General features: G+C 43.7%; 2 protein-coding genes across 4 annotated transcripts; both read left to right on the top strand.

Annotated features, from left to right (window-relative positions):
- Nucleotides 1-1,482: 1,482 nt before the first annotated feature.
- On the top strand, nt 1,483-21,722 carry FUCA1 (alpha-L-fucosidase 1). Of its 3 annotated transcripts, none has more exons than XM_036350181.1 (8): nt 1,483-1,916; nt 7,593-7,699; nt 10,055-10,217; nt 13,055-13,160; nt 14,525-14,725; nt 16,568-16,755; nt 18,174-18,273; nt 20,934-21,722. In XM_036350181.1, exons 1-8 carry the CDS (start codon nt 1,540-1,542, stop codon nt 21,072-21,074), a joined length of 1,383 nt encoding a protein of 460 aa, XP_036206074.1. In that variant the 5' UTR covers nt 1,483-1,539; the 3' UTR covers nt 21,075-21,722. The 3 variants fall into 3 exon arrangements, with proteins under 3 accessions (XP_036206074.1, XP_036206075.1, XP_036206073.1); XM_036350180.1 differs by having other exon boundaries at nt 1,484-1,916; nt 7,593-7,727; nt 10,080-10,217; XM_036350182.1 differs by lacking the exon at nt 7,593-7,699 and having other exon boundaries at nt 10,080-10,217.
- On the top strand, nt 1,965-6,474 carry LOC118676361 (purine nucleoside phosphorylase LACC1-like). Its single transcript, XM_036350183.1, is given in 3 exon segments — nt 1,965-5,078; nt 5,081-5,290; nt 5,293-6,474. Coding segments are annotated over 3 exon segments (1,029 nt in total). The 5' UTR covers nt 1,965-4,300; the 3' UTR covers nt 5,334-6,474.
- Nucleotides 21,723-23,962: the final 2,240 nt, after the last annotated feature.

The raw sequence follows: 23,962 nt of genomic DNA, 5'->3' as shown, positions 1-23,962 counted from the left end.
GAGGTTTCTGCTTATTAATTTTCACAAGGTTAAGGAGAAATGAAGGTCACAATGTCCCATTTCATCTTCCCCAAGATGAGTTCTAAAACATCAAAGACCATTACTCTGATCATTAGAAAGTGTGTGAAGATGGGCTTGGTTTTGTTTTTTTAAGGAGTCTGTGCTTACTGTTTTGGACAATATTTTAGCCTTACCTTGCAGATTAGAATAACTGTTTATTCAGTAATTGCCTTTGTATTTCCTTATAACTCCTAGGATGAGGAAGTGCTTGGTTCTGTCAACACAGGCGCTGTCCCCTTCCGGGGTGCAAGAGAGAAGCAGTATGTGGAGAGGCACAAATTCCACATCTGGAGACCTGGGTTCTGGTCCCACCTCTGAGCTCAACTAGCTGCATCATCTTGATCAACTTCTATCCACTCCCTGGGTCTCAGTTTTCTCCTCCCTCAAATGGAGAGAGTAGGAAAGGCGATTGTGTAGAGGATCCCAAATTCCCTGCTGCAGTTCTCTCACTGATACATAGGGACTGGCGGTGCCACTTAGGGTCATTGTACTTTCCACACCTGATGGATGGCCTCACTTCCTGTCTCAGCATGCACAGCATATGCAGGTTGTAGAGGACTTGGTGACCTCCCTGCCAGACAACATTCACACAGGTACTCCTAGGGCCTGGGACTCTTTTTATTTTATTTTATTTTTAAATTACAGTTGGCATTCAATATAATTTTATATTAGTTTCAGGAGTATAGTATAGTGGTTAGACAGTTATATCATGTATGAAGTGATTCCACCCGATACTTCTAGTACCCACCTGGGACCATACATAGTTATTACAATATTTATTACTATATTCCCTATGCTGTAGGACTCGGGGCTCTTAATGTTCTTACCCTACTACTCTAAAAACGTTCCTTTGTACTGCTTGTATGTCCATGGGTCTCATTTTTCCAATTAGATGTTAAGCTCTTTGAATGGCTTCGGAATTCCCAAAGCAAGTATTAGATAGGCCAAATGCTCACCCCTGCTCTTCCCCTTTCAGCACCCACTGTTCTCCCTCCTCACAATGCTTCTACCAGCATTATTTTACTTCGTTATTGCTACCAGGACTGTAACAATGACCTTGCATCTGGTATTCCTGCCTCCAGGCTTGCTCTTCTGTACTACAGCTCAGAAAGTCCCTTCTGACTCCCGACGGCCAAATGCACTACACCAAGTTCTCTGTACACACCCCGCCTTCTACCACCCCACGGTTGAATCACTCCCACGACTGAACCCCGCTATGAAGTCTTCGGAAGTGTTCATTAGACCTCCCGCCGAGCGCTGTCAACGCCTCCTTGCGTCTTTCTCCCTGTAAGCGCTAGAGGGCGCAACAGGGCTGGCGGACTAAGAGGGGAAGAGACTCGGTAGTCAAGCCGCCAGGGCTGACCCGCCCCTTTTTCCTACCGAGCCAATCATTAGAGTGGGCGGGGCCTCGCGCCGCAGCTGCGCGGTGAGAGGGGATGGTGGAGGCGGAGGCGGAGAGTCCGAGTGTGGCCGTCCGAGATGAAGTCGTGGGCGGTGGGAGCCCGGCTGCCGCTGCTGCCGCGGCTGCTGCTGGTTCTCGGAGCGGCCGAGGGGGCGCTCGGGGCTCAGCGCCGCTACACCCCGGACTGGCCGAGTCTGGACTCCCGGCCCCTGCCGGACTGGTTCGACCAGGCCAAGTTCGGGGTGTTCGTGCACTGGGGCGTGTTCTCGGTGCCGGCCTGGGGCAGCGAGTGGTTCTGGTGGCACTGGAAGGGCGAGGGGTCGCCGCAGTACCAGCGCTTCATGAGCGACAACTACCCGCCCGGCTTCAGCTACGCCGACTTCGGGCCGCTGTTCACGGCGCGCTTCTTCGACCCGGAGGGCTGGGCCGACCTCTTCCAGGCCGCCGGGGCCAAGTGAGTGTGGCGGCGGGTGCGGGCGGCGCACCTCCTCCGGGGTCGGGGCAGTGGGCGGGGGTTAGGCTGGTGGGAACCGAGCGGGGAGGGAGGTTAGGCGACTCGCCCAGGGTCACACAGCCATCTGCCTGACTTAAGATACCCCGGGTCATGAGCTTTGTCCCCGGAAGGATGCAGAATTGAACGTGACATGCCTGATCATAAGGGGAAGGTGCGTCCGGTTGGGAATTAGGAGGAAATACAAGTTTCAAGGAGGTGGTGGGTGGGAAAGCCCTCAATGGATGGAGCTGCGTGATATCTCATCGTCCATTCCAGGTTGACAAGAAAATCGGGACCCCAGGATTGTAAGCCCGTGGCATGGAGTCTGATCCTAGTTCAACAGTGAACTTGACCAAGGCATTTCACCTCCCTGCAGCCTCCTAAGTCCATACCTATGGAAAGGGATTGTGTTGGTTCCTTTCAGCTTTACTATCTCCGGGAGGGGGAGGGAGGGGCGTTCTGGTGTGCACTGTGTTTGGGCAACAGTACAGATTCTCATTCATCTGCCCTCCTCAGTGCTTTGCACATTAAAGTGCTCAAGAAGCGCGTGCATTGTCGTGAGAGCTGTTGGAGCTTGCGTGTGGATGGCGTGGAGAACCGAAAGTGTAGCGTGCTGGAATGGGGAAGAGAGAGGCAAGGACCCAGGGCGCTGTGGAAGGCTGGGGCCAGTCCTAGCCGTAATCCTCTAGGGCAGTACGTAATCCTCTAGGGCAGTACGTGGCCAGGTGTCCAGTCAGGGAGTGGTTACCCTGAGGATTAGTAGGGTAGTGACTGCTGGGAGTGGCGGGGGTTGGAGGAAACTAAGAATGGAGACAGGGAGGTTTCCTGGCTCGTGGCTTAGAGCAGTCCTCTACCGTTGTCTCTTCAGTCATCTTCCAGGTTTTAGTTTCTCTGAGACTTTAAGATGACCTGGCCAGGTGGCTCATTTGGTAAGAGTGTCGTCTTGGTATGCCAAGGTGGGGGGTTGGATTCCGCATCAGGGGACATTCAAGAACCAACCAATGAATGCATGAATGGGTGGAACAACATCCATGTTTCTCTCTCTCTTTCAAATCAATAAAAAATAGTACCTTATACTAATAAATTACAGCTGACGTTTAGTGTTTGCCATTAAATGTATGGGAATATAAGGCTGGAATAAACAGAGGAGGTGTTCTCTGTCTTCTAGGAGCCATAGAGATCCATAAGTTAAAAATGAAAAAAAAATTTAAATCTGGGAAACATCCTTTGTCCAGACCCCTTATTTCATGGACCAGGTGACTAGCCCAGATAGAGGAAGGGAACTGATGTCCTAGACCAGTGGTCGGCAAACTCATTAGTCAACAGAGCCAAATATCAACAGTACAACGATTGAAATTTCTTTTGAGAGCCAGAAATTTTAAACTTAAACTATATAGGTAGGTACATTGTTATTAACTTAATTAGGGTACTCCTAAGGCTTAGGAAGAGCCACACTCAAGGGGCCAAAGAGCCGCATGTGGCTCGTGAGCCGCAGTTTGCCGACCACAGTCTAGACTCCAAATCTCACAACTCCAAGGTCTGCTTACCTTGGACAGAGGGATTGGTCCTCTGCCTGTTTTTGTAAGTACCATGAGATGAGAATGATTTTTACATTTTAAAAGGGTTATTGCCCTCCCAGCCTGAAATACTATCTGGCCCTTTAAATCTTGGAGCTCCCCACACCAGCCAGTGGTTAAATTATCTCGTTTTTTCCGCCATGAAAGCAAATGAAATGTTGAATGGTTTGGTGGTTATTTCAACACTTGTCTTTTCTCCCCTGCTCTTTTGGACTTTTGTCACCTCTATAAATGAGAGGCAATTCATGTGGGCCTGTTAAAACAAATAGCTTGCTTTTCTGTCATCTGTTATTTCTAGTAGAGATTTCTTTCTTCTTTAAAGCAAAGGTTAAGAAAAGCTAATAATGACTTCTCCTAATGTCTTCAAAGCTGGCGTGATGCACCAAGCGGGAGGGAGTGCTGTCCAGTAGGGAGTGGACGCTGGGCGCGGCGGTGAGAGGAGGCCTGGGCCCCGGGGGTCATGGTGATTTGGGGGGGAGGCCACAAAGTCTTCTTTGAAGAACTTTGTACAGCTACTGCAGGATGTCAGAAGCAGTGTTGATTGATCTATTTGGCTTGACATTGAACTCTCAGGAAAACTATCAGATGTTACTGAAGACATTGGATGCTGTTAGATCCCACCATGCTGCCAAGGCCAAATTCCTCTGCATAATGTGTTGCAGTAACATCAGCTGTGAAAGGAACGGTGACCTTGATACTTATGAATTAGAAACAACCAATGGAGTATGAGCTCTCTTGAGAGAATTTGAGATTGTTAGCAACCCCAGTATGGCTGCCTCTTTGTATACCGTTAAACAAAAAATTGATGAAAAAAACCTGAGCCGCATTAAGGTAATGGTACCCATCAACCGGAAGACATTAATGAAGGTTTTTATTGATCAACTCTTCACTGATGTTTACAATTTTGAGTTTGAAGGTTTACAGGTAACGTGGAAGGGAGGTCTTTTGAAACAGTCCACTGAGATAAGCATGATCACAACTCAAGAACTAGAAGTTGTACATAATGAAATAGAAACATATTTGAGAAGTCTGCCGGCACCGAAAGGAGAATTAACTATTCTCACATCTCCTTTGATCTCAGATATTTTCATACATGGATTTACTACAAGAAAAGGTGGGGTATCTTACATACCAACTCTCAGCTCATTCAATCCCTTCAGTAGCTCCAAACGAAGAGATCCCCAGGTAGTTGTTCAAGAAAATCTTCGTACGTTGGGGAGTGCTGCAGGATTGAATGTGAAGAAATTTTACAGAATAAAGACAGATCATGCCAATGACGTCTGGGTTATGAGAAGGAAGGAGCCAGAATCTTATGATGGAATCACCACAAATCAGAGAGGAGTCACCATAGCAGCTCTTGGTGTTGACTGTATACCAATAATTTTTGCAGATCCTGTCAAAAAAGCATGTGGGGTTGCTCACGCTGGTTGGAAAGGTACTTTGCTAGGTGTTGCTATGGCTACCGTGAATGCTATGATAGCAGAATACAGTTGCAGTTTGGAAGATATTATAGTCATACTGGGACCTTCAGTAGGACCTTGCTGTTTTATCTTCCAAGGGAATCTGCAAATGCATTTCATAATATTGATCCTGAATGTGTGCGGCTATTTGACTCACCAAATCCCTATGTTGACATTCGTAAAGCCACCAGGATTCAAGGAGGAATTCTACCACAGAATATCCAGGACCAGATGCAAGATCTCAACCTCTGTACATCCTGCCATCCTGAGAAGTTCTTCTCCCATATCCGTGATGGCCTTATTTTGGTACACAGATTGGCTTCATATCAATTAGAGAATGAGATACTTGACTGGATTTTTAGATAACTATTTCCTGCCTCCTTCCAAACCTACGACTGCAAGAGAGAAATTTAGTTGTTTGATTTACTTAACACCAAAAGGATTACAATGGAAAATTCATGTTTAGGGTAAATGTTCACTATTATCCAAAGTCCAATGATTTTCATTTGATTCTAACAATAACTGACAAAATAATCAGTGGGATGTGCTTTATACATTTTAGATAGGTAAGGATTATTCTTAAAGTTTGTTTCTCTGTTTGTTACATAAATCAAGACTAGGTCTGTTCAGTTCAGTATTTATTGGGTACCCTCTATCAGTCATTGTGTGAAGCTTGGGTGAAATCAAAATAAGTAAGACTTTTTCCTTTTGAGTGTAATGCTGTGGAGGAGATAAAAAAACTTCTAACACTTAAATTTAATTTTAATAGTAGTAAGAAAAGTACAGAAGAAGGAAGGATTAATACTACCTTGAAGTCAGGATAGAGAAGATATTACAGAAAAAATGGATCACATGGGCCTGAAAAATGTACAGGCTTTTGACAAATGAAAACAACCATAACAGCGAAACCGGTTTGGCTCAGTGGACAGAGCATCAGCCTGCGGACTGAAAGGTCCCAGGTTCGATTCCGGTCAAGAGCATGTACGTTGGTTGCGGGCACATCCCCAGTAGGAGATGTGCAGGAGGCAGCTGATCGATGTTTCTCTCTCATCGATGTTTTTAACTCTTTATCCCTCTCCCTTCCTCTCTGTAAAAAACCAATAAAATATATTTAAAAGAAAACAACCATAACAGATTAAGGGAACACCATGAACTAGGACATGAAACTGAAAGTTTATAACATGTTCTAGAAAGTGAAGGGTGTCGACAGAAATTACTGGCAAAACAGGATAGAAAGATTATTTAGGATCTCAAATGACATGTCAAAGAGTTTAGAGTTTATTTCCAGGCAAGGAATAGGCATAAAATGTAAGGGAGTGTTTAAATGTCCTTAGCATTACATTGAGAAAGGTTGATAACTTTCTAATTTTTCACTGGGCATTATTTTGTTTAAAGTTTACAAATTTACAGAATATTTTACTTTATGTATGAAAATATTCAAAATCCAAATAAAAATTGTTTTGATTAAAAAAAAAAGAAAGAAAAGCTAATCATGCTAATCATTAATTCCTAGAAGGGTTGAAGAATGAGAGCTAAGGTGCACATCTTTTCCCTCTGGGCCCCTGCTTGTCAGGAGACTAAGGACTGTGGTTTCCTCAAGTTTGCTTCCATTCCTGGAGCAATATACCCCTGGGGAGCTGTGGCTGCAGCAACTCACAAGTATGTTTCCTATAGGCAAGTGGCTAATGATGTGAACAAACCGACTCCATCTTTGTAAGCCCTCCACTCTCTCTGTTCAAGCTTTAACTTTGACCAAGCTAACTGTTCCTGGCCAGCATTCTCTGTCTTATAGCTAACTAGAGGCCCGGTGCATAAATTCGTGCATGGGTGGGGTCCCTCACGGCCGATCAGGGCGGTCTTGCCCAGTCCTGATTAGGGCTGATCAGGGCCGATCGGGCCAGCCGGCTGGGTGAGGGACCAAGGGGGGTTGGCTGGCGGGGGGAGGTTGGCTGTGGGAGTGCACTGACCACCAGGGGGCAGCTCCTGTGTTGAGCGTCTGCCCCCTGGTGGTCAGTGTGCATCATAGCGACCGGTCAGTTGTCCCGTTATCGCTTAGGCTCTTATATATATAGATGACTACTGTTCTGTAAGCCTATACAATGTAATCATAAAGATTCTTGTCAGTAAGTGGCCAGACTGGTACAGCAGTAGAGACCTATGTCAAACTAGGTCTTGGTGTCAATTCTAAGCAATTTTCCATCATAAGACCACTAGGAGGGAGGGTTCCTGGTTCATAAGGCATTCTTAGGCCCTGTGCCTTGTCAGTCATTAGTAGTTCAGCTGTACTAAAAACATTCACTGTAATAACTGTAAAGCAGTGGAGAATGAGCTGCACAGAACTACCAGGGTTGTCTATCCACTCGGACCCTCCATCCCTGTAACTAACTTACCCTGTCATAATAATCTGTTATATTCTGTGGAGTTGCCTGCTTTGTTTTTTGGTCTTGAGACACATTTACAGTTGGTGGTCACTGTATCTCCGCTCCACATTCAAACAGCCAGTTCTCCCTACCATTTCCTAAGCCGTAGCCCTGCTGGGTAAGTTCATGCTCGTGGCCCACTGCCCACTTTCTTTGCTCATGTGGTTTCGATGTCCACAGGTATGTAGTCCTGACAACAAAGCATCACGAAGGCTTCACAAACTGGCCGAGTTCGGTGTCTTGGAACTGGAATGCTAAGGATGTGGGGCCGCATCGTGATTTGGTTGGTGAGTTGGGAACCGCCGTCCGGAAGAGGTGTGTGTGCACTGCAGTTAGTCCATCATTGCTTCTGACCTAACAGCCGTCCAGAGTACCAGACCTTCTGTACTCGCGTGTTTTCTAAGTTTGCATTCAGCGAGTACCTGAATTGGCAGTGTTTGATGCTTGGCTGTTTTTATGTGACCAAAGGTGACACCATCAGAGACATTCATGGCTCTCTGGTTGGGTGAAGGATACCTAGCAAAGACCACAGCAGCCCATTTGTCCTCTGAGAAGGATTCTTTCTGGAAAGCCTTCCAACCCAGGTCCCTTTCCAGTGTCTGATGGACGGCAGGGACCAGGTCTCGCATCTTTGTGTCCCCCTTCGTTGTCAACACAGATCTTTGCCGGCATTCAGGGAAGGTTTGGGTAAGTGACAGATCAAGAGGGAACTGAAAAGGGCAGTTAAAGCAGCAAAAAGTGAAGGAGTCACTGGGTTGATTCTAACTAATGGGGGGATGGGGGTGGGGAGAGATTGACCAAAAAACGCACATGCGTATATGCATAATCCATGGACATAGACAATAGTGTGGTGAAGGCCTGGTGGGGTGGAGGTGTGATACTTTGCACAATAAAGATATATTAAAACAAAAAGTAGCTTCCCAAGATCAATGAGCTAGGAAGTGGCAGAGGTGGGATTTGAACTCGGGTGTTCTGGTTTTGGACCCTACAGTTCTGGGTATATTTGCCTGCAGGGAGGAAAGTGGTATTTGTGCCATGCCCACTCTCACCTCTGTTGTGATTTGGCAAACTTGATATGCTATTTAAGGGGTGGGCCAGCTGCCTGTTTGTGTCAATGAAGTTTGATTGGAACATAGCTATGCCCATTCATTTACGTGTTGTGAGTTAGGAAAGAGACCCCAAGGCCTTCACAGCCTAAACTACTACCGGCCCCTTAAGAAAGAGTGTTCTGACTCTTGTCACCTGTACAAGATTCAGTTTCCCTATGATGTGCTTAGATAACAGTCGTGCTGTAAAACTCTGAGTGTTGATTAGATCCAGATTTTAGGATGCTTGATTTTTATCTTCTTTGAATCTGTTTAGTTCCTGAGTCATATGAAACAACTTCAGTTCTTTCTGTCTTATCTGTGCCATTACAATGTACCTTACTTCTTACTTGCATCATAGTGTTTCTGTAACACTCACCAGTCTTAACTCAAAACAAGCTTTCTTGTGTTTGAAAATAGGTCACTTTAACTGTATTTCCCTTTGGGTATGTTAAAAACTATCAGTCAAGCCCAGCCCCTGTGGCTCAGTGGTTGAGCATCAATCTGTGAGCCAGGCGGTCACAGTTCCATTCCAAGTCAGGGCACATGCCTGGGTTGGGGGCTCAATCCCCAATAAGAGGCATGCAGGAAGCAGCCAATCGCTAATTCTCTCTCATTGATGTTTCTATCTCTCCCTCTCCCTTCCTCTCTCTGAAATCAATAAAAACTATTAGTCAATCTTAGAAAAATAAAACAAGAAACCATTGACCCACCTCCACCCCACCCCCCAGGCCTTCACCACACTATTGCCTATGTCCATGGATTATGCATATATGCATGTACGTTCTTTGGTCAACCCCCACCCCCATCCCCCCATTAGTTAGAATCAACCCAGTGACTCCTTCACTTTTTGCTGCTTTAACTGCCCTTTTCAGTTCCCTCTTGATCTGTCATTTACCCAAACCTTCCCTGAATGCCGGCAAAGGTCTGTGTTGACAAGGAAGGGGTACACAAAGATGCGAGACCTGGTCCCTGCCGTCCATCAGACACTGGAAAGGGACCTGGGTTGGAAGGCTTTCCAATATTTCTTCAATACGTAGTCTTATGCTTCACAGATAAAACATTTTTAAATGGACTATATGTTATTGAGATAATTGACTTAATGCTCTAGCTGATTTGGCTCAGTGGATAGAGCGTCGGCCTGCGGACTGAAGGGTCCTGGGTTTGATTCTAGTCAAGGGCACATGCCCAGGTTGTGGGCTTGATCCCCAGTGGGGGGAGTGCCGGAGGCAGCCGATCAATGATTCTCATCATTGATGTTTCTGTCTCTCCCTCTCCCTCTCTAAAATCAATAAAAAAATATATTTTTTAAAAAGTTAAAAGATGGTTTAAATTTGATGTCAAGATATGTATGTGTAAAAAGTAGTTATGTGTACTATCAAAAACATAGTACACCCAATCATTATAATTGGTTGTGAATGAAGAGATCATTTTTAAGTTAATGGTTTTGGACATTCCCCCCCCCCCCAATGCCCTCAGGGGTGCATTTCACTGAGATATAAAAATGCTGCCAGTGATTGTTTTTAAATAAACTATTTTTTCTTTGCTTAATGACAGTTGCTGACCTGTTTTTCTGTTTAAGGAACATACGCTACGGACTGTATCACTCACTCTTCGAATGGTTCCATCCACTCTACCTACTTGATAAGAAAAATGGCTTCAAAACACAGTATTTTGTCTTTGGGAAAACAATGCCAGAGCTATACGAACTTGTGAACAGGTGAAAAACAGAAATGTTTTTGGCCTTATTACTTTTCTCAATGAAATCAGAGAAGTTGCGGGGGAAAGGAGAAAAGGTGGAATATAAAAAAAATCTAGAGGACATCAGAATAATAAAAGTGGTAGCTGTTTTGAGACAAAGAATATTTTTCCTCCTACTCTTCAGAGCTCCCGTAATGTCATATTACCTTTATAAATTGAAGCACACAGGTCCCAGGTGGTAGTAATCAGAACTTCAGTTCCATCCTTGCGGGCCACTTTCTCTGTCTGACCTTGGAGAGGCAACAGTGTCTAATGGGCCCTGGACCTGCCTGGGACTTGGCATCCGGCAGATTTGCCTTTGAATCCTGGCTCTCCTTAATTACACAGCCTTAACCAGATCACCCTTCTGAGCCTGAGAGTCTCACTATAAAGTGGGGATAAGGATGCCTTCTTATGGGGCTCAGAGTAATATGTGAACAGTATCTGTCACCCTGCTGTACAGAATAAATGTTATTATTGTTACTAGAGGCCCAATGCACGAAATTCGTGCGAGAGTAGGCCTTCCTTCCCCTGGCTGCCAGCACCACCTTCCCTCTGGCACCCAGGACCCAGGCTTCCCTCCGGCTGCCAGCAGGCACCCAGGACCCGGTTTTCCATCGCAGCCCCAGCTTTGTCCAGAAGATTGTCCAGAAGGATGTCCAGTATAATTAGCATATTACGCTTTTATTATTATAGAGTCTTAAAATGACCACTTCCATTTTGGGATTTGTCTTCATCTTGTTTCAATCCTATTTACCCTTCTCACACTGTATTGCTTAAGAGGCAGCTGTCTCTGCCTGGACACTCATTTTAGGGGGACTTACGGGGTGGGGATTTGGACCCTCCTTGCATCCAGATGACTTCTATTTTTTTTCTTTTTAAAAAACTGTATTTGGCCCTAACAGGCTTGGCTCAGTGGATAGAGCGTCGGCCTGCGGACTGAAAGGTCCCAGGTTCGATTCCTGCTAAGGGCATGTACCTTGGTTGCGGGCACATCCCCAGTAGGAGGTGTGCAAGAAGCAGCTGATCGATGTTTCTCTCTGATCGATGTTTCTAACTCTCTATCCCTCTTCCTTCCTCTCTGTAAAAAATCAATAAAATATAAAAAACAAAACAAAAACAAAACTATATTTGTATTGATTTCAGAGAGGATGGGAGTGGGCGAGACATAGAAACATCAGTGATGAGAGAGAATCATTGATCGGCTGCCTCCTGCACGCTCCCTATTAGGGATCAAGCCTGCAACCCAGACACGTGCCCTTGACCGGAATCAAACCCGGGACCCTTCAGTCCGCAGACACTCTATCCAATGAACCAAACTCGCTAGGGCAAGATGACTTCTTTAAGGAAATAGTACAGTCATAAGAGACCAGCAGAGGCTTAGAGTCAGACCTGGATCTGAAATCCAGCTCTTTTTTCTTACTGGCTGTGTGGCCTTGAGCAAACTATGTAATTTTCTAGATCGGTTTATTTATCTGAGAAATGGGGATAATATACACCTTAGGATCATTGTAAGAACTAATGAGGTAATGAATATAAAATGCCTTGTACAGTTTCTCGTACACAGTAAAACACAGATTCTGCTATGTTTTGCCTCTTACACAGGCAGTCTTTTTCCTGGAGTCTGTTTGCTGTCCTAGTTACGGAGTACAGGATAGGAGTTGGCAGCAGGCAGATTTACATTAGCGTTCCAGTTCTTGTTTGCTTACAAGCGTTTTCACCTAAAACAAATTGCCCTGCTGAGCGTCAGATTCCTGCTCTCTAAGATGGGACTAATAATGCTTATCTTATAGATATATACTCACTCTCACACCTCAGAAGGCTCAGAGTAATGACATGTGAAAGGGGCAGCTATGGCCAGGGGGTTCTATAAATCTTTATGGTCGAAGCTTTGGGTAGTTGTCCAAAAAAATGGATTGGGCAGAATAGTTCAGGCTCTTAATACATCTTGTTGTTGTTGTTGTTGTTGTTCCTCACCCAAGGATATTTTTCCTGTTGATTTTTAGAGTGAATGGAAGGAAGGAAAGGAAGGAAGGGAGGGAGGGAGGAGAGAAACATTGATGTGAGACCAGTTGACTCCTTCATGCGCCCCAACTGGGCTGGGGGATTGAACCTGCAAACCTAGGTACATGCCCTTGATTGGGAATCAAACCTGTGACCCTGTGGTGCACAGGCCGACACTCTAACCACTGAGCACACCAGCCAGGGCTCTTAATGCATCTTAAAAGCAGAAACCTCAATCCTGTAGTTCTGAAGCACCAGTCTTTTAGTTGGAATTAGTTGCTGTAAGGAGACCAAATTGTATAATACTGATTACAGCTCTACCTTTTAAAAAGACATTAAAAAAAGATTAGGGGAAAATATACCAAAATGCTGTGCATTAAACAATGGTTATGACAGCAGATGCATTTTTTGAGGTTGTTCTTGTCTCTTTAGTTTTCCACATTCTCTGCACTATGGTAATTTTATGGTACTTTCAAAATTGATGAGCCCTGGCTGGTGTGGCTCAGTTGGTTGGAGCGTCGTTCCATACACCAAAAAGTTATAGGTTCGATTCCTAATCAGGGCACATACCCAGATTGTGGGTTTGATCCCCAGTTGGGGTGCATCTGAAAGACAACCAAGCAATGTTTCTCTCTCTCTCTCGCTCTCTCCTCCCTTCCTCTCTCTGAAATCAATAAAAATATATTCCTGGGTGAGGATTTAAAGAAAAAAAGGTGAAAGAAGATTTAAAAGTATGTGTTGCAAAAAATGATTGGTAAGACTTTTGTGAATGGATTCAGGTAATAAACTTTGTTCTAATTGCATGTCTTTCAGGTATAAACCTGACTTGATTTGGTCTGATGGAGACTGGGAAAGTCCTGATTCTTACTGGAACTCTACAGATTTTCTTTCTTGGCTCTATAGTGACAGCCCAGTTAAGGTATGTGATTATATGACTTATGTCTTATTTATCTGTTGTGATACAAGACAGTATAAGGAGACAAGATCTGCAGTAATAACAACATCACCATGGGGGAGCTAGGAACCCAGGGACGTAATGGATGTTAAAGGTTTCTCCTTTAAGGCAGCCGATCGATGATTCTCTCTCATTGATGTTTCTTTCTCTCTTTCCCTCTTCCTTCCTCCCTGAAATCAATAAAAATATATTTTAAGAAAAGGATTTCTCCTTTAATTCTTTTCTCCCCTTCTTTGAAGCATAAACTTTATTTTTCTTCTTTAATTCTTTTTTTTTTTTTTTTTAATCCTCACCCGAGGATATTTTTCCATTGATTTTTAGAGGGAGTTGGGGAGAGAAGGAAAGACAGAGAGAGATACTGATGTGAGAGAAACACATAAATGGTTTATAAGATGATCTTTAAAACCGGCTCTTCCATGCCCTAACAGGTTTGGCTCAGTGGATAGAGCGTTGGCCTGCAGACTGAAAGGTCCCAGGGTCGATTCTGGTTGCGGGCACATCCCCAGTAGGAGGTGTGCAGGAGGCAGCTGATCATGTTTCTCTCTCGTCGATGTTTCTAACTCTCTGTCTCTCTCCTTTCCTCTCTTAAAATAATTCAATAAAATATATTTAAATCAATCAATCAATCAATTAATCCAGCTCTTCCAGCTCTAACGTTACAGATCACTTGACCAGGGTTCCTCAGCCTTTGCACTGTTGATTTTTTAGGGCTGATATTTCTTTGTTGTGATGAGGCTGTCTTTTATATTGTAAAAAGTTTAACACCATCCCTGGCCGCCAACACCATCCTGGCCTCTAGATGGCAGTAGTACCACCCCATTTGTGACAACCCAGAATGTCTCTAGGCCAGTGGTTCTCAACCTTCCTAATGCTGCGACCCTTTAATACAGTTCCTCATGTTGTGGTGACCCCCAACCATAAAATTATTTTCATTGCTACTTCATAACTGTAATTTTGCTACTGTTATGAATCGTAATGTAAATAGCTGATATGCAGGATGTATTTTCATTGTTACAAATTGAACATAATTAAAGCATAGTGATTAATCACAAATACAATATGTAATTATATATGTGTTTTCCGATGGTCTTAGGCGACCCCTGTGAAAGGGTCATTCGACCCCCAAAGGGTTCGCAACCCACGGGTTGAGAGCCGCTGCTCTAGGCTTTGCCAAAATCCTCTTGGGTCAATATGGCCCCAGTTGAGAACTACTGCTCTAGACTAAGTCTGTTCTTTGTTTCCAAATAGGTTCTTAATTTATCTCACTGCGTTATGTAAGGAAGATGAGGGGTTCACCCTTGATGACCCAGTACTCTTTCCTCCTTTAGGATGAAGTAGTGGTGAACGACCGATGGGGTTTTAACTGTTCCTGTCACCATGGAGGATACTACAACTGTGAAGATAAATTCCAGCCATCAAGTTTGCCAAATCACAAGTGGGAGATGTGCACCTCCATAGACAAGCGGTCCTGGGGCTACCGTCGCACCATGTCGATCTCTGACGTTGCAAGCGAATCGGAAATCATTTCGGTAAGACACCTGTGAGTTACCTCTTTCTTTCTTCTTTCTTTCCTCCTTTTTCTTCTTTCTTTCTTTCTTTCTTTCTTTCTTTCTTTCTTTCTTTCTTTCTTTCTTCTTTCTTTCTTTCTCTTTCCTTTTCTTTTCTTTTCTTTTCTTTTCTTTTCAGAGAATTAGGGAGAGAGGGGTAGAAACATCAATGATAAGAGAGAATCACTTATCGGCTGCCTCCTGCACACCCCCTACTGGGGATCGAGCCCACAACCCAGGCATGTGCCCTGACCAGAAATCGAACCATGACCTCCTGGTTCATATGTTGACACTCAACCACTGAGCCACGCCAGCTGGGGATGAGTTAACTATTTCTTAACTGCCATCCAAACCAGCCTTGTAACTGAGTGTGGTGGCAGCACGGTGGGTGAACGTGCAGGTGGATAGAGCCCTTTGGGTTATTGGACATACGCAGAGCAGTCTGTCCTGAGGGAATCATTGTAATTACAGAAGGGAGTTTTATGTACAGACATGTTCTTCCCAGGGTTCTCTTCAGTTGGACATAAGGTTGTTTCAATTTCTTGCAACCATAACAGGATAGGTCAGTAGATTTGGGGGTTGTCCTTAACCATTAAAATGTTTATCAATTTTATATGGGTTAATGCTTTATTCTCAGGGATATGTTCTAAGACCCCCAGTGGATGCCTGAAACCCAGGATAGTACCGAACCCTGTTTTTCCTATACTATACATATCTATGGTAAAGTTTAATTTATAAATTAGGCACAGTAAGAGATTAACAACAACTAATGATAAAATAGAACAATATCCTGTAATGAAAGTTATGTCCAAAGAATTTGGCTTCCCCAAATATCTGACTATATTGTACTCACTCTTCTTCTTGTGATGATGTGAAAGGACTCGATGCTTACTTGATGAGATGAAGTGAGGTACTCAGAACGAAGTGCAACTTAAACCTTATGAGTTGTTTATTTCTGGAGTCTTCCCATTTAATATTTTCAGACTGCGATTGACCATGGGTAACTGAAACCATGGAACATGAAACGGTGGATAAGGGGGGACTACTGTATCTCTATAGCATGTTTTCCCAACAGGGCAGCATATACATTTATAGCCCATCACATACAGAGAGTCCTGAAATTCTTCAGATCTCTTCAGTCTCCCCAAAGTCTCCACAACACCCCCTCAAAACCTCTTGCCCTAGCTGGTTTGGCTCAGTGGATAGAGCATCAGCCTGGGGACTGAAGGGTCACAGGTTCAATTCCGGTCATGGACACATGCCTGGGTTGTGGGCTCAATCCCCAGTAGGGGGCATGCAGGAGGCAGCCGATCAATGATTCTCTCTCATCATTGATGTTTCTATCTCTCTCCTTCTCCCTTCCTCTCTGAAATCAATAAAGATATATTTAAAAACAAAACATAACAAAAAACCTCTTCCCTCTGACTGCCATATTCTCTCTGTATGGCTCCATGTGATCCCTTCATGGCCAAGTGCTTTGTTCTCAGCTCCTGCTCGTCCTCTGTGCTTCTGACACAGGACCCTTCCCACTGCCTGTGGCACCATGGAAGGGCAGTCTCCCAGGGAAGTGCCCGTGTTCACTTCCTGGAGTTCAAGTTAATATATTTCTCCATCTTGTAGCAGGATTTTTCAGTTTTCTTATATAATCTGTCTTGCTTTTATAGTGACAAAAATATATAGTATTTTCAAAAGGGTAAAGGACATTCAAAAGCAGGGAGAGAAGGTGCCCTAGATTCTTTTTCTTCTGTTAATATCAGTGTGTTTTAGGCATTATGACGGGCTTGGAATTCATAAGTAGGATTTCATTGTTTCCACTCTTTCCAGGAACTGGTCCAGACAGTAAGTTTGGGAGGAAACTATCTTCTCAACATTGGGCCAACTAAAGACGGACTGATTGTTCCCATCTTCCAAGAAAGGCTGCTTGCTGTTGGGAAGTGGCTGAGCATCAGTGGGGAGGCTATCTATGCCTCTAAACCATGGAGGGTACAATTGGAAAAGAACGAATCTGTATGGTGAGTCCTGTCTTCTGTTGTGTGTGGGAGCGGGACTGTGCCCATCCTGAGCTGGCATCTCCTTGGTCCACAAGGTTAGAAGCCCCACTGGAAGTCATCTTGAAACCCACAAGCTGTCCTTTTGCTGTTCATTTGTAGCCCAGTTTATGGCTTAAGCCACCGGGATATCTTTGACTAGTTAGGGTGGGGATAGGCTTGGTGCAAAAAGCATCAAAAAACATCAGTCAGTTTACTTGATACTTTACCTGGTCTAATTAAAAATAGTACTAGCTAATAGTTGTGTAGCAACTACAATGTGTAAGGCTCCATTCTAAATTCTTTCCACCCATTTCATCCCCTCAACAAGCCCACCAGATGGATACTGTTATTATCTCCATATTACAAGTGAGAAAGAGGGCCCAGAGCAGTACTATAACTTGCCTAGGATCACAGAGCTAGTAAATGCGGAAGTCATTATTCATACTTGGAATTGTGGATCTAGTTATTTGATCAACTGCAAAATGGGGTGATGATTCTTCCTAGAGCTACTGTGAGGATTAAGTGAGATAATGTATGTAAAGCTTCCAGCAGAGTGCCAGGCATATACGATGAGTTAATAAATCTGCTAGTGTTATATCAGAGCGTAAGTCCTTGGATCAGGGGAAACATGGCCATTCCTGTTTCAGATGAGCTTTCAGTCAGTGATTTTCATCCTCTTCTCTAAGCATGAAACCTCAGAATTACAAATTTGTCTTCATTGCACATCTTGCCCTTGTTATATCCTCTGGTGTTTTCACATGGATTTGGAGTTGAAAAACTATTTGAATGATAAGGCAGAAGGCCTCAGTGTGAAATAACTGGTATTAAGAGTTTAAAAATTTTCAAGAAAACTTGTAACCCAATAGAGCAGTGGTTCTCAACCTTCCTAATGCTGCGACCCTTTAATACAGTTCCTCATGTTGTGGTGACCCCCAACCATAAAATTATTTTCATTGCTACTTCATAACTGTAATTTTGCTACTGTTATGAATCGTAATGTAAATAGCTGATATGCAGGATGTATTTTCATTGTTAGAAATTGAACATAATTAAAGCATAGTGATTAATCACAAAAACAATATGTAATTATATATGTGTTTTCCGATGGTCTTAGGCGACCCCTGTGAAAGGGTCGTTCGACCCCCAAAGGGGTCGTGACCCACAGGTTGAGAACCGCTGCAATAGAGAGTGAAAATAGAAGATATCACCAGAAAGAGGCAGCTTTCTTCCCACAGACCTTAATTGGTATTGAGTTATTAGTGCTTCCTCGTGTCAGTGACAAGCACAGGGTTTAGGGTTCGTAGATCATAGGAAGGGGAGTGTATAAGGTTATGTATAATAACCTTAGGTGTCAGGGTAACAAGCCAGGTGCCTTTGATACTGATGCTTCTTTTTCCCAGGTATACCTCAAAAGAATCAGCTGTTTATGCCATTTTCCTGAACTGGCCAGAAAATGGAGTCTTAAGCCTTAAATCCCCCAAAACTACCTCTGCTACAAAGGTAAGGGGCCTCAGTCCTTTCAAAGATGTAACTTTTTTTATTATTATTAATTAAATCTTTATTGTTCAGATTATTACATTTGTTCCTCTTTTTTCCCAAAAAACTCCCCTCCACCCAGTTCCCACCCCACCCTCCTCCCTCACTCCCCACCCACTGTCCTCATCCATAGGTGCATGATTTTTGTCCAGTCTCTTACCGCATCCCCCTCACCCCTTTCCCCCCAAGAATAGTCAGTCCACTCCCTTTCTATGCCCCTGATTCTATTATAATCACCAGTTCATTCTGTTCATCAGATTATTCATTTGATTTTCAGATTCACTTGTTGATAGATGTGTATTTGTTGTTCAAAATTTGTATCTTTACCTTTTTCTTCTTCTTCCTCTTCTTTTTTTTTTTTTAATATATTTTATTGATTTTTTACAGAGAGGAAGGGAGAGAGATAGAGAGTTAGAAACATCGATGAGAGAGAAACATCGATCAGCTGCCTCCTGCACATCTCCTACTGGGGATATGCCCGCAACCCAGGTACATGCCCTTGACCGGAATCAAACCTGGGACCTTTCAGTCCGCAGGCCGACGCTCTATCCACTGAGCCAAACCGGTTTCGGCTTCTTCCTCTTCTTAAAGGATACCTTTCAACATTTCATATAATACTAGTTTGGTGGTGATGAACTCCTTTAGCGTTTTCTTATCTGTGAAGCTCTTTATCTGGCCTTCACTTCTGAATGATAGTTTTGCTGGATAAAGTAGTCTTGGTTGTAGGTTCTTGGTATCATCACTTTGAATATTTCTTGCCACTCCCTTCTGGCCTGCAAAGTTTCTGTTGAGAAATCAGCTGACAGTCGTATGGGTACTCCCTTGTAGGTAACTGATTTTCTTTCTCTTGCTGCTTTTAGGATTCTCTCTTTGTCTTTTGCTCTTGGCATTTTAATTATGATGTGTCTTGGTGTGGTCCTCTTTGGATTCCTTTTGTTTGGGGTTCTCTGCGCTTCCTGGACTTGTAAGTCTATTTCTTTCACCAGGTAGGGGAAGTTTTCTGTCATTATTTCTTCAAATAGGTTTTCAATATCTTGCTCTCTCTCTTCTTCTGGCACCCCTATAATTCGGATGTTGGTGCGCTTGAAGCTGTCCCAGAGGCTCCTTACACTATTTTCATATTTTTGGATTCCTTTTTCATTTTGCTTTTCCAGTTGGGTGTTTTTTGCTTCTTTGTATTTCAAATCGTTGACTTGATTCTTGCGATCCTCTAGTCTGCTGTTGGGAGTCTGTATAATATTCTTTATTTCAGTCAGTGTATGCTTAATTTCTAGTTGGTCCTTTATCACAACCTTGAGGGTCTCATTAGATTTCTTGTAGGTCTCATTAAGTTTATCGGCAGTGTCTAGAAAATTCTTGAAAAACCTTAAAAGTGTGGTTTTGAACTCTATATCCAGTAGTTTGCTTTCCTCCATTTCTGTCATTTGTGTCCTTTCTCTTTGTCTCCACATTTTTTATGCTTCCCTGTGTTGATAAAGTGGTTTTCTGTGCTAAGTGTCCTCTAGGGCCCAGTGGTTCAGCCTCCCCAATTACCTGAGGAGGACACTCTTGGTGCACCCCCTTGTGGTCTTTGTGCACAGTCTTGTTGTAGTTAAGCCTTGATTGTTGTAGGTATCACTGGGAGGAATTGACCTCCAGGCCAATTGGCTGTGAGAATCAGCTGTTTCTGCAGTGGGAGAACTTCTGTGCTGGAGACACCCATTCGGGGCAAGACTTGCTTCAGTGGGGCTTTGGTGCTCACTGAGTCTGCCCCCTGAGTGTGTCCTTTATGGTTCCCCAGAGTGCAAACTGGATGGTCCCACTCTGACCTCTGGGTACACTGGCTCCTGGATCTCTAGGGAGGTGCTAATCTAGCCTCTGCCTGAGGCAAAAGCCTCCCTGCAGGGCTTGGGCAGGGCGGGTCCCACGGGATCAACAGGGCAGGGCTAGCAGTTATGGCTGCTCTATGAGGCCCAGCTTCTCAGTGTCTCGGCAATGGCTGCAAGCCCCTCCGAGAGAAAGCTGCCCTCGAGTTCCGACCGATGCCAGACAGTCCCGCTTCTCCTGTATGAGTCTGGGTCCCCAGAGACTCGCCCGGAACTGGAGCTCAGAGCCTGAGACTCCCTCCTGATTGAAAAAGACAACCGTGCCCTCTGCTGCCAGCCCGCTCCGCGTGCGCCTCTGCACCTTAGTATTTTACTTCCGCACTGCACCTCCTCTGAGTCTCGGTATGCTTTTCTCTTTCCTTCTAGTTGTAGAATTTCCACTCAGCCAGCCTTCCTGTGGTTCTGGATGATGTCCGTTTCATCTTTTAGTTGTATTTTTAAAATGGTTGTTCGAGGCAGCAAACTCTGGTGTTTACCTATGCTGCCATCTTGGTTTTTAATCCAAAGATGTAACTTTTTAAAAAGGAATTGGCAGGTCTTCTTTACTTCCTTCTTCCCCAGGTTTCTCCCATATTTATCCCCCTTTTAGACCCAACTGGTGGACCACTGGTGGTCCGTGGCGTCCGAAAGGTTGGCGACCACTGTTTTGGATGGCCTTCCCTTCCCGGGCTCAGCTAGGTTGTTTTCCACCATGTTCAGACCATATTCTGTCCTCATTAATGCATTAATGTTTTTCCCATTGCCTTTTGCTTTCTTCAGGTAATGATGCTGGGAATCCAAAAAGATCTGAAGTGGTCCACAAATCCACCCGGAGGTCTCCTCATTTATCTGCCCCAGTTACCACTCTCTGCTCTTCCAGTTGAGTTTGCCTGGACCATAAAGATGATGGGCGTGGAGTGATCATTGGAGTTCAAGAGGAAAGCAACACTGCCTGCTGCTCAGTTTTGATTTTCTTCTTGCAGTTCCATCATTGAAATAACCTACTCTTCTCTACCCAGAGATGGCTTTTCCTACATACCTTAATCAAAGGAACTGAGTGCACTGCTCTATCAGTGGATCAAAGATCTGAGCCACCTTGCTGGCATACCTCTCTCATCAGCAGAAGAAGGAACTAAACAGTTAAAGCTCTCTGAGTCCATTCTTCCTGAACTTTGGACATTATCTACAGTGGAATCTCTCCTCCATTCTCTGTTTGATAACCGGCTTGCTTAATGACTTCGGGTAAAGAATAAGCCAGTTCACCTTGTTGCCTATGGGAGAAGGTTTAAAGGGTTTGGCAAGCTCAACCACATGCTATTTATTTAGCATCGTCTGTCACCAGCTCCCCCTGAAAGAGCAGGAGAGCCTGGAGGGACAGAAGGGCATGCTAGACTAATAGCGCTTCAGAAGTTTCCAAAGCCAACTCAGGGCTCTGAAATTCAGTCTGTACAGTGATACTATGAAGAAAATGGATGTGATTCTGTGCTGCTTTTTAAAATATAATCAAATAAATAATTTTTAATGTCAAATGATTTCTACCAATAAACATGTTATAGTTTTCTTTCCTCAGTTTCTATGTGGACTGCTTATAGCTTTATGTTTCTGTGTTTTAAAGGGGCCAGTCATGCCTCTTTAATGCAGAACAAAAAAATGTAATTTCTTTGGTTTTCTCTTCCTCACTTCCGGTACCATTCTTTTGAAATTGATTTTTAGAAAGAGGAAGGGAGAGAGAAACATGGATGTGAGAGCAGTTTGTAGTTTTCAGTGTACAAGTCTTGAAAGTCATTTAATTTAATACCATGCTAGTATTTTTGGGTTTCAAGCTACAGGTTAGCAAATTCTGTGGGTAGTGCTTTAACTGTTATGATGGAGGAAATTGTCAGTGCTGCGGAATCATACAGAACACTTATCATTTCTGTTCTCTCCCTCGCTAAAATCTGAGCCCCTTGAAGGCAGGGACAGTGCCTTCTCTACCTCTCCTGAGAATGCCATTTAGTGCACTCACCCATTGCAGATCTACTCACTCAGTAGCCATAGTGACTATTTACAAAATGCAAGTTTGATTATATCTCCTACTTAAAACCCTTCAAATGCATTGCTATTAGGATAGCTGTTATTATTCTTTCAATCCTCACCTGAGGATTTTTAAAAAATTTATTTTAGAGAGAAAGGGGGGGAGAGAAACATCCATCTGAGAGAGAAACATTGACTTGTTGCCTCCTATATGTGGAATCGAACCTGAAACCTAGGCATATGCCCTGACCAGGAATCAAACCTGCAACCTTTTGGTGTACAGGAAGATGCTCCAACCACTGAGTCACCCAGCGAGGGCAGGATAGCTGTTATTGATATAAATCTCCAAAGCCTTATGGTATGGTGCCTGCTAATCCCTCTCATTTTAGTAGGAAGTCCCCTTCCTACTCCCTCTCTGCTCTCCAATCATTCTGGCCTTATTTTCATGTTTCCAAAACAATGTTTTCAAACACTTCTAATTACTGTCTGCAGTAAGAAATTTATTTTACAATACAACCTATTTGACATATGTAATAACAAAAGTTTTGCAAAGCAGTACTTAGTACTTATACAACGCACAACTTTTTTTTTAAGTTGGTATCCACTACGTTGATATTATGACCACAACATGTATTTTGAAAAACACTGTTCTAAGAATTCTTTGCCTCAGAGTCTTTGCATATGCTCTGCTCTCTGTCTGGAAAGCTTTTCTTGTATCCTCTTTACCTGGATGTCTAACTTATTCTTCAAGGTATGAAAGGAAAGGATGTTTCTCTCTAGAGTCAACTACCAGCATTTGAATTCTGAAGATAGTGATGAATAAGTTAATACATGCAAAGAACTCAAACAGTGTGTGTGGCAAATAGCAATGCTTTATCTTATTGTGAAAGGTAGTAATTATGCAAATATTATATATTAAAAAAAGGGCCACATACTAAACCTGACACCTAGGGGAGGGAGGAGGCGCATGGCAGGCCTTACAAACTGGTGACCGAAAATAACCATACAGGATGGTCTGAACATAAAAATTCCTAACTAAAGTGGGTCATGGTGGTTAGTCACATCATAGGCCTGTAGCTTACTTGACAAAGGTCAGTTTGTACGTTGAGCCTATATATTGATCGTCTTTGTGTGTCTAGCATAACGTAACTTTGAAATGTCAGAGGCACAACTTCTGGCACCAAAGCACAAGACCAACAGAGCAGGAGACCACAGAGCAAGCTCCTCATTGTTACTGTCCACATACCACCCCTATGTACTGTGCATGTTAATTAACTATCCTGTACCCACCAAAGTAAAGGAAGTGTCTCTGTTTTGTTTTTAATCCAATCCTAGAAATTTCCTACTGTTCTGCTTTCTTCTTGTTAGTGTTTTTGTTTTGTTTCTTGTGCCTTTTTAAAAAATATATATTCTATAGATTTTTTACAGAGAGGAAGGGAGAGGAGTAGAGAGTTAGAAGCATGAGAAACATCGATCAGCTGCCTCCTGCACACCCCCTACTGGAGATGTGCCCGCAACCAAGGGACATGCCCTTGACCGGAATCCGCAGGCTGACGCTCTATCCACTGAGCGAAACCGGCTAGGGCTCTAGTGCCTTCATCTACCACCAATCGATTTCATATAACCCTCCTTACGGCTCCTTCTTTGATTCTAATGTATGAAGTTCCAAAACCGCAATTCTTCAGAGCATTTACTTAATTTGAGATTTTGCTTCCTGGCATGTCCTCAAAATTTGGCTCAAACGATAAGAGTTTTCTATAGGCTGACCATTCTTTCATCGACATTATTAATATGTC

Source organism: Myotis myotis, unplaced genomic scaffold (genome assembly GCF_014108235.1).
Source record: "Myotis myotis isolate mMyoMyo1 unplaced genomic scaffold, mMyoMyo1.p scaffold_m19_p_2, whole genome shotgun sequence".
NCBI lineage: Eukaryota > Metazoa > Chordata > Mammalia > Chiroptera > Vespertilionidae > Myotis > Myotis myotis.
The sequence above is the reverse complement of the archived record's forward strand: the minus strand, read 5'-3'. Positions and strand labels throughout refer to the sequence as shown.

Coding starts and splice junctions, on each gene's coding strand:
- FUCA1 (XM_036350180.1), top strand. CDS start 1,540: ATGAAGTCGTGGGCGGTGGGAGCCCGGCTGCCGCTGCTGCCGCGGCTG. Junction 7,728..10,079: donor GGAACCGCCGTCCGGAAGAG/GTGTGTGTGCAC, acceptor TTTCTGTTTAAG/GAACATACGCTACGGACTGT. Junction 18,274..20,933: donor AAACTACCTCTGCTACAAAG/GTAAGGGGCCTC, acceptor TGCTTTCTTCAG/GTAATGATGCTGGGAATCCA.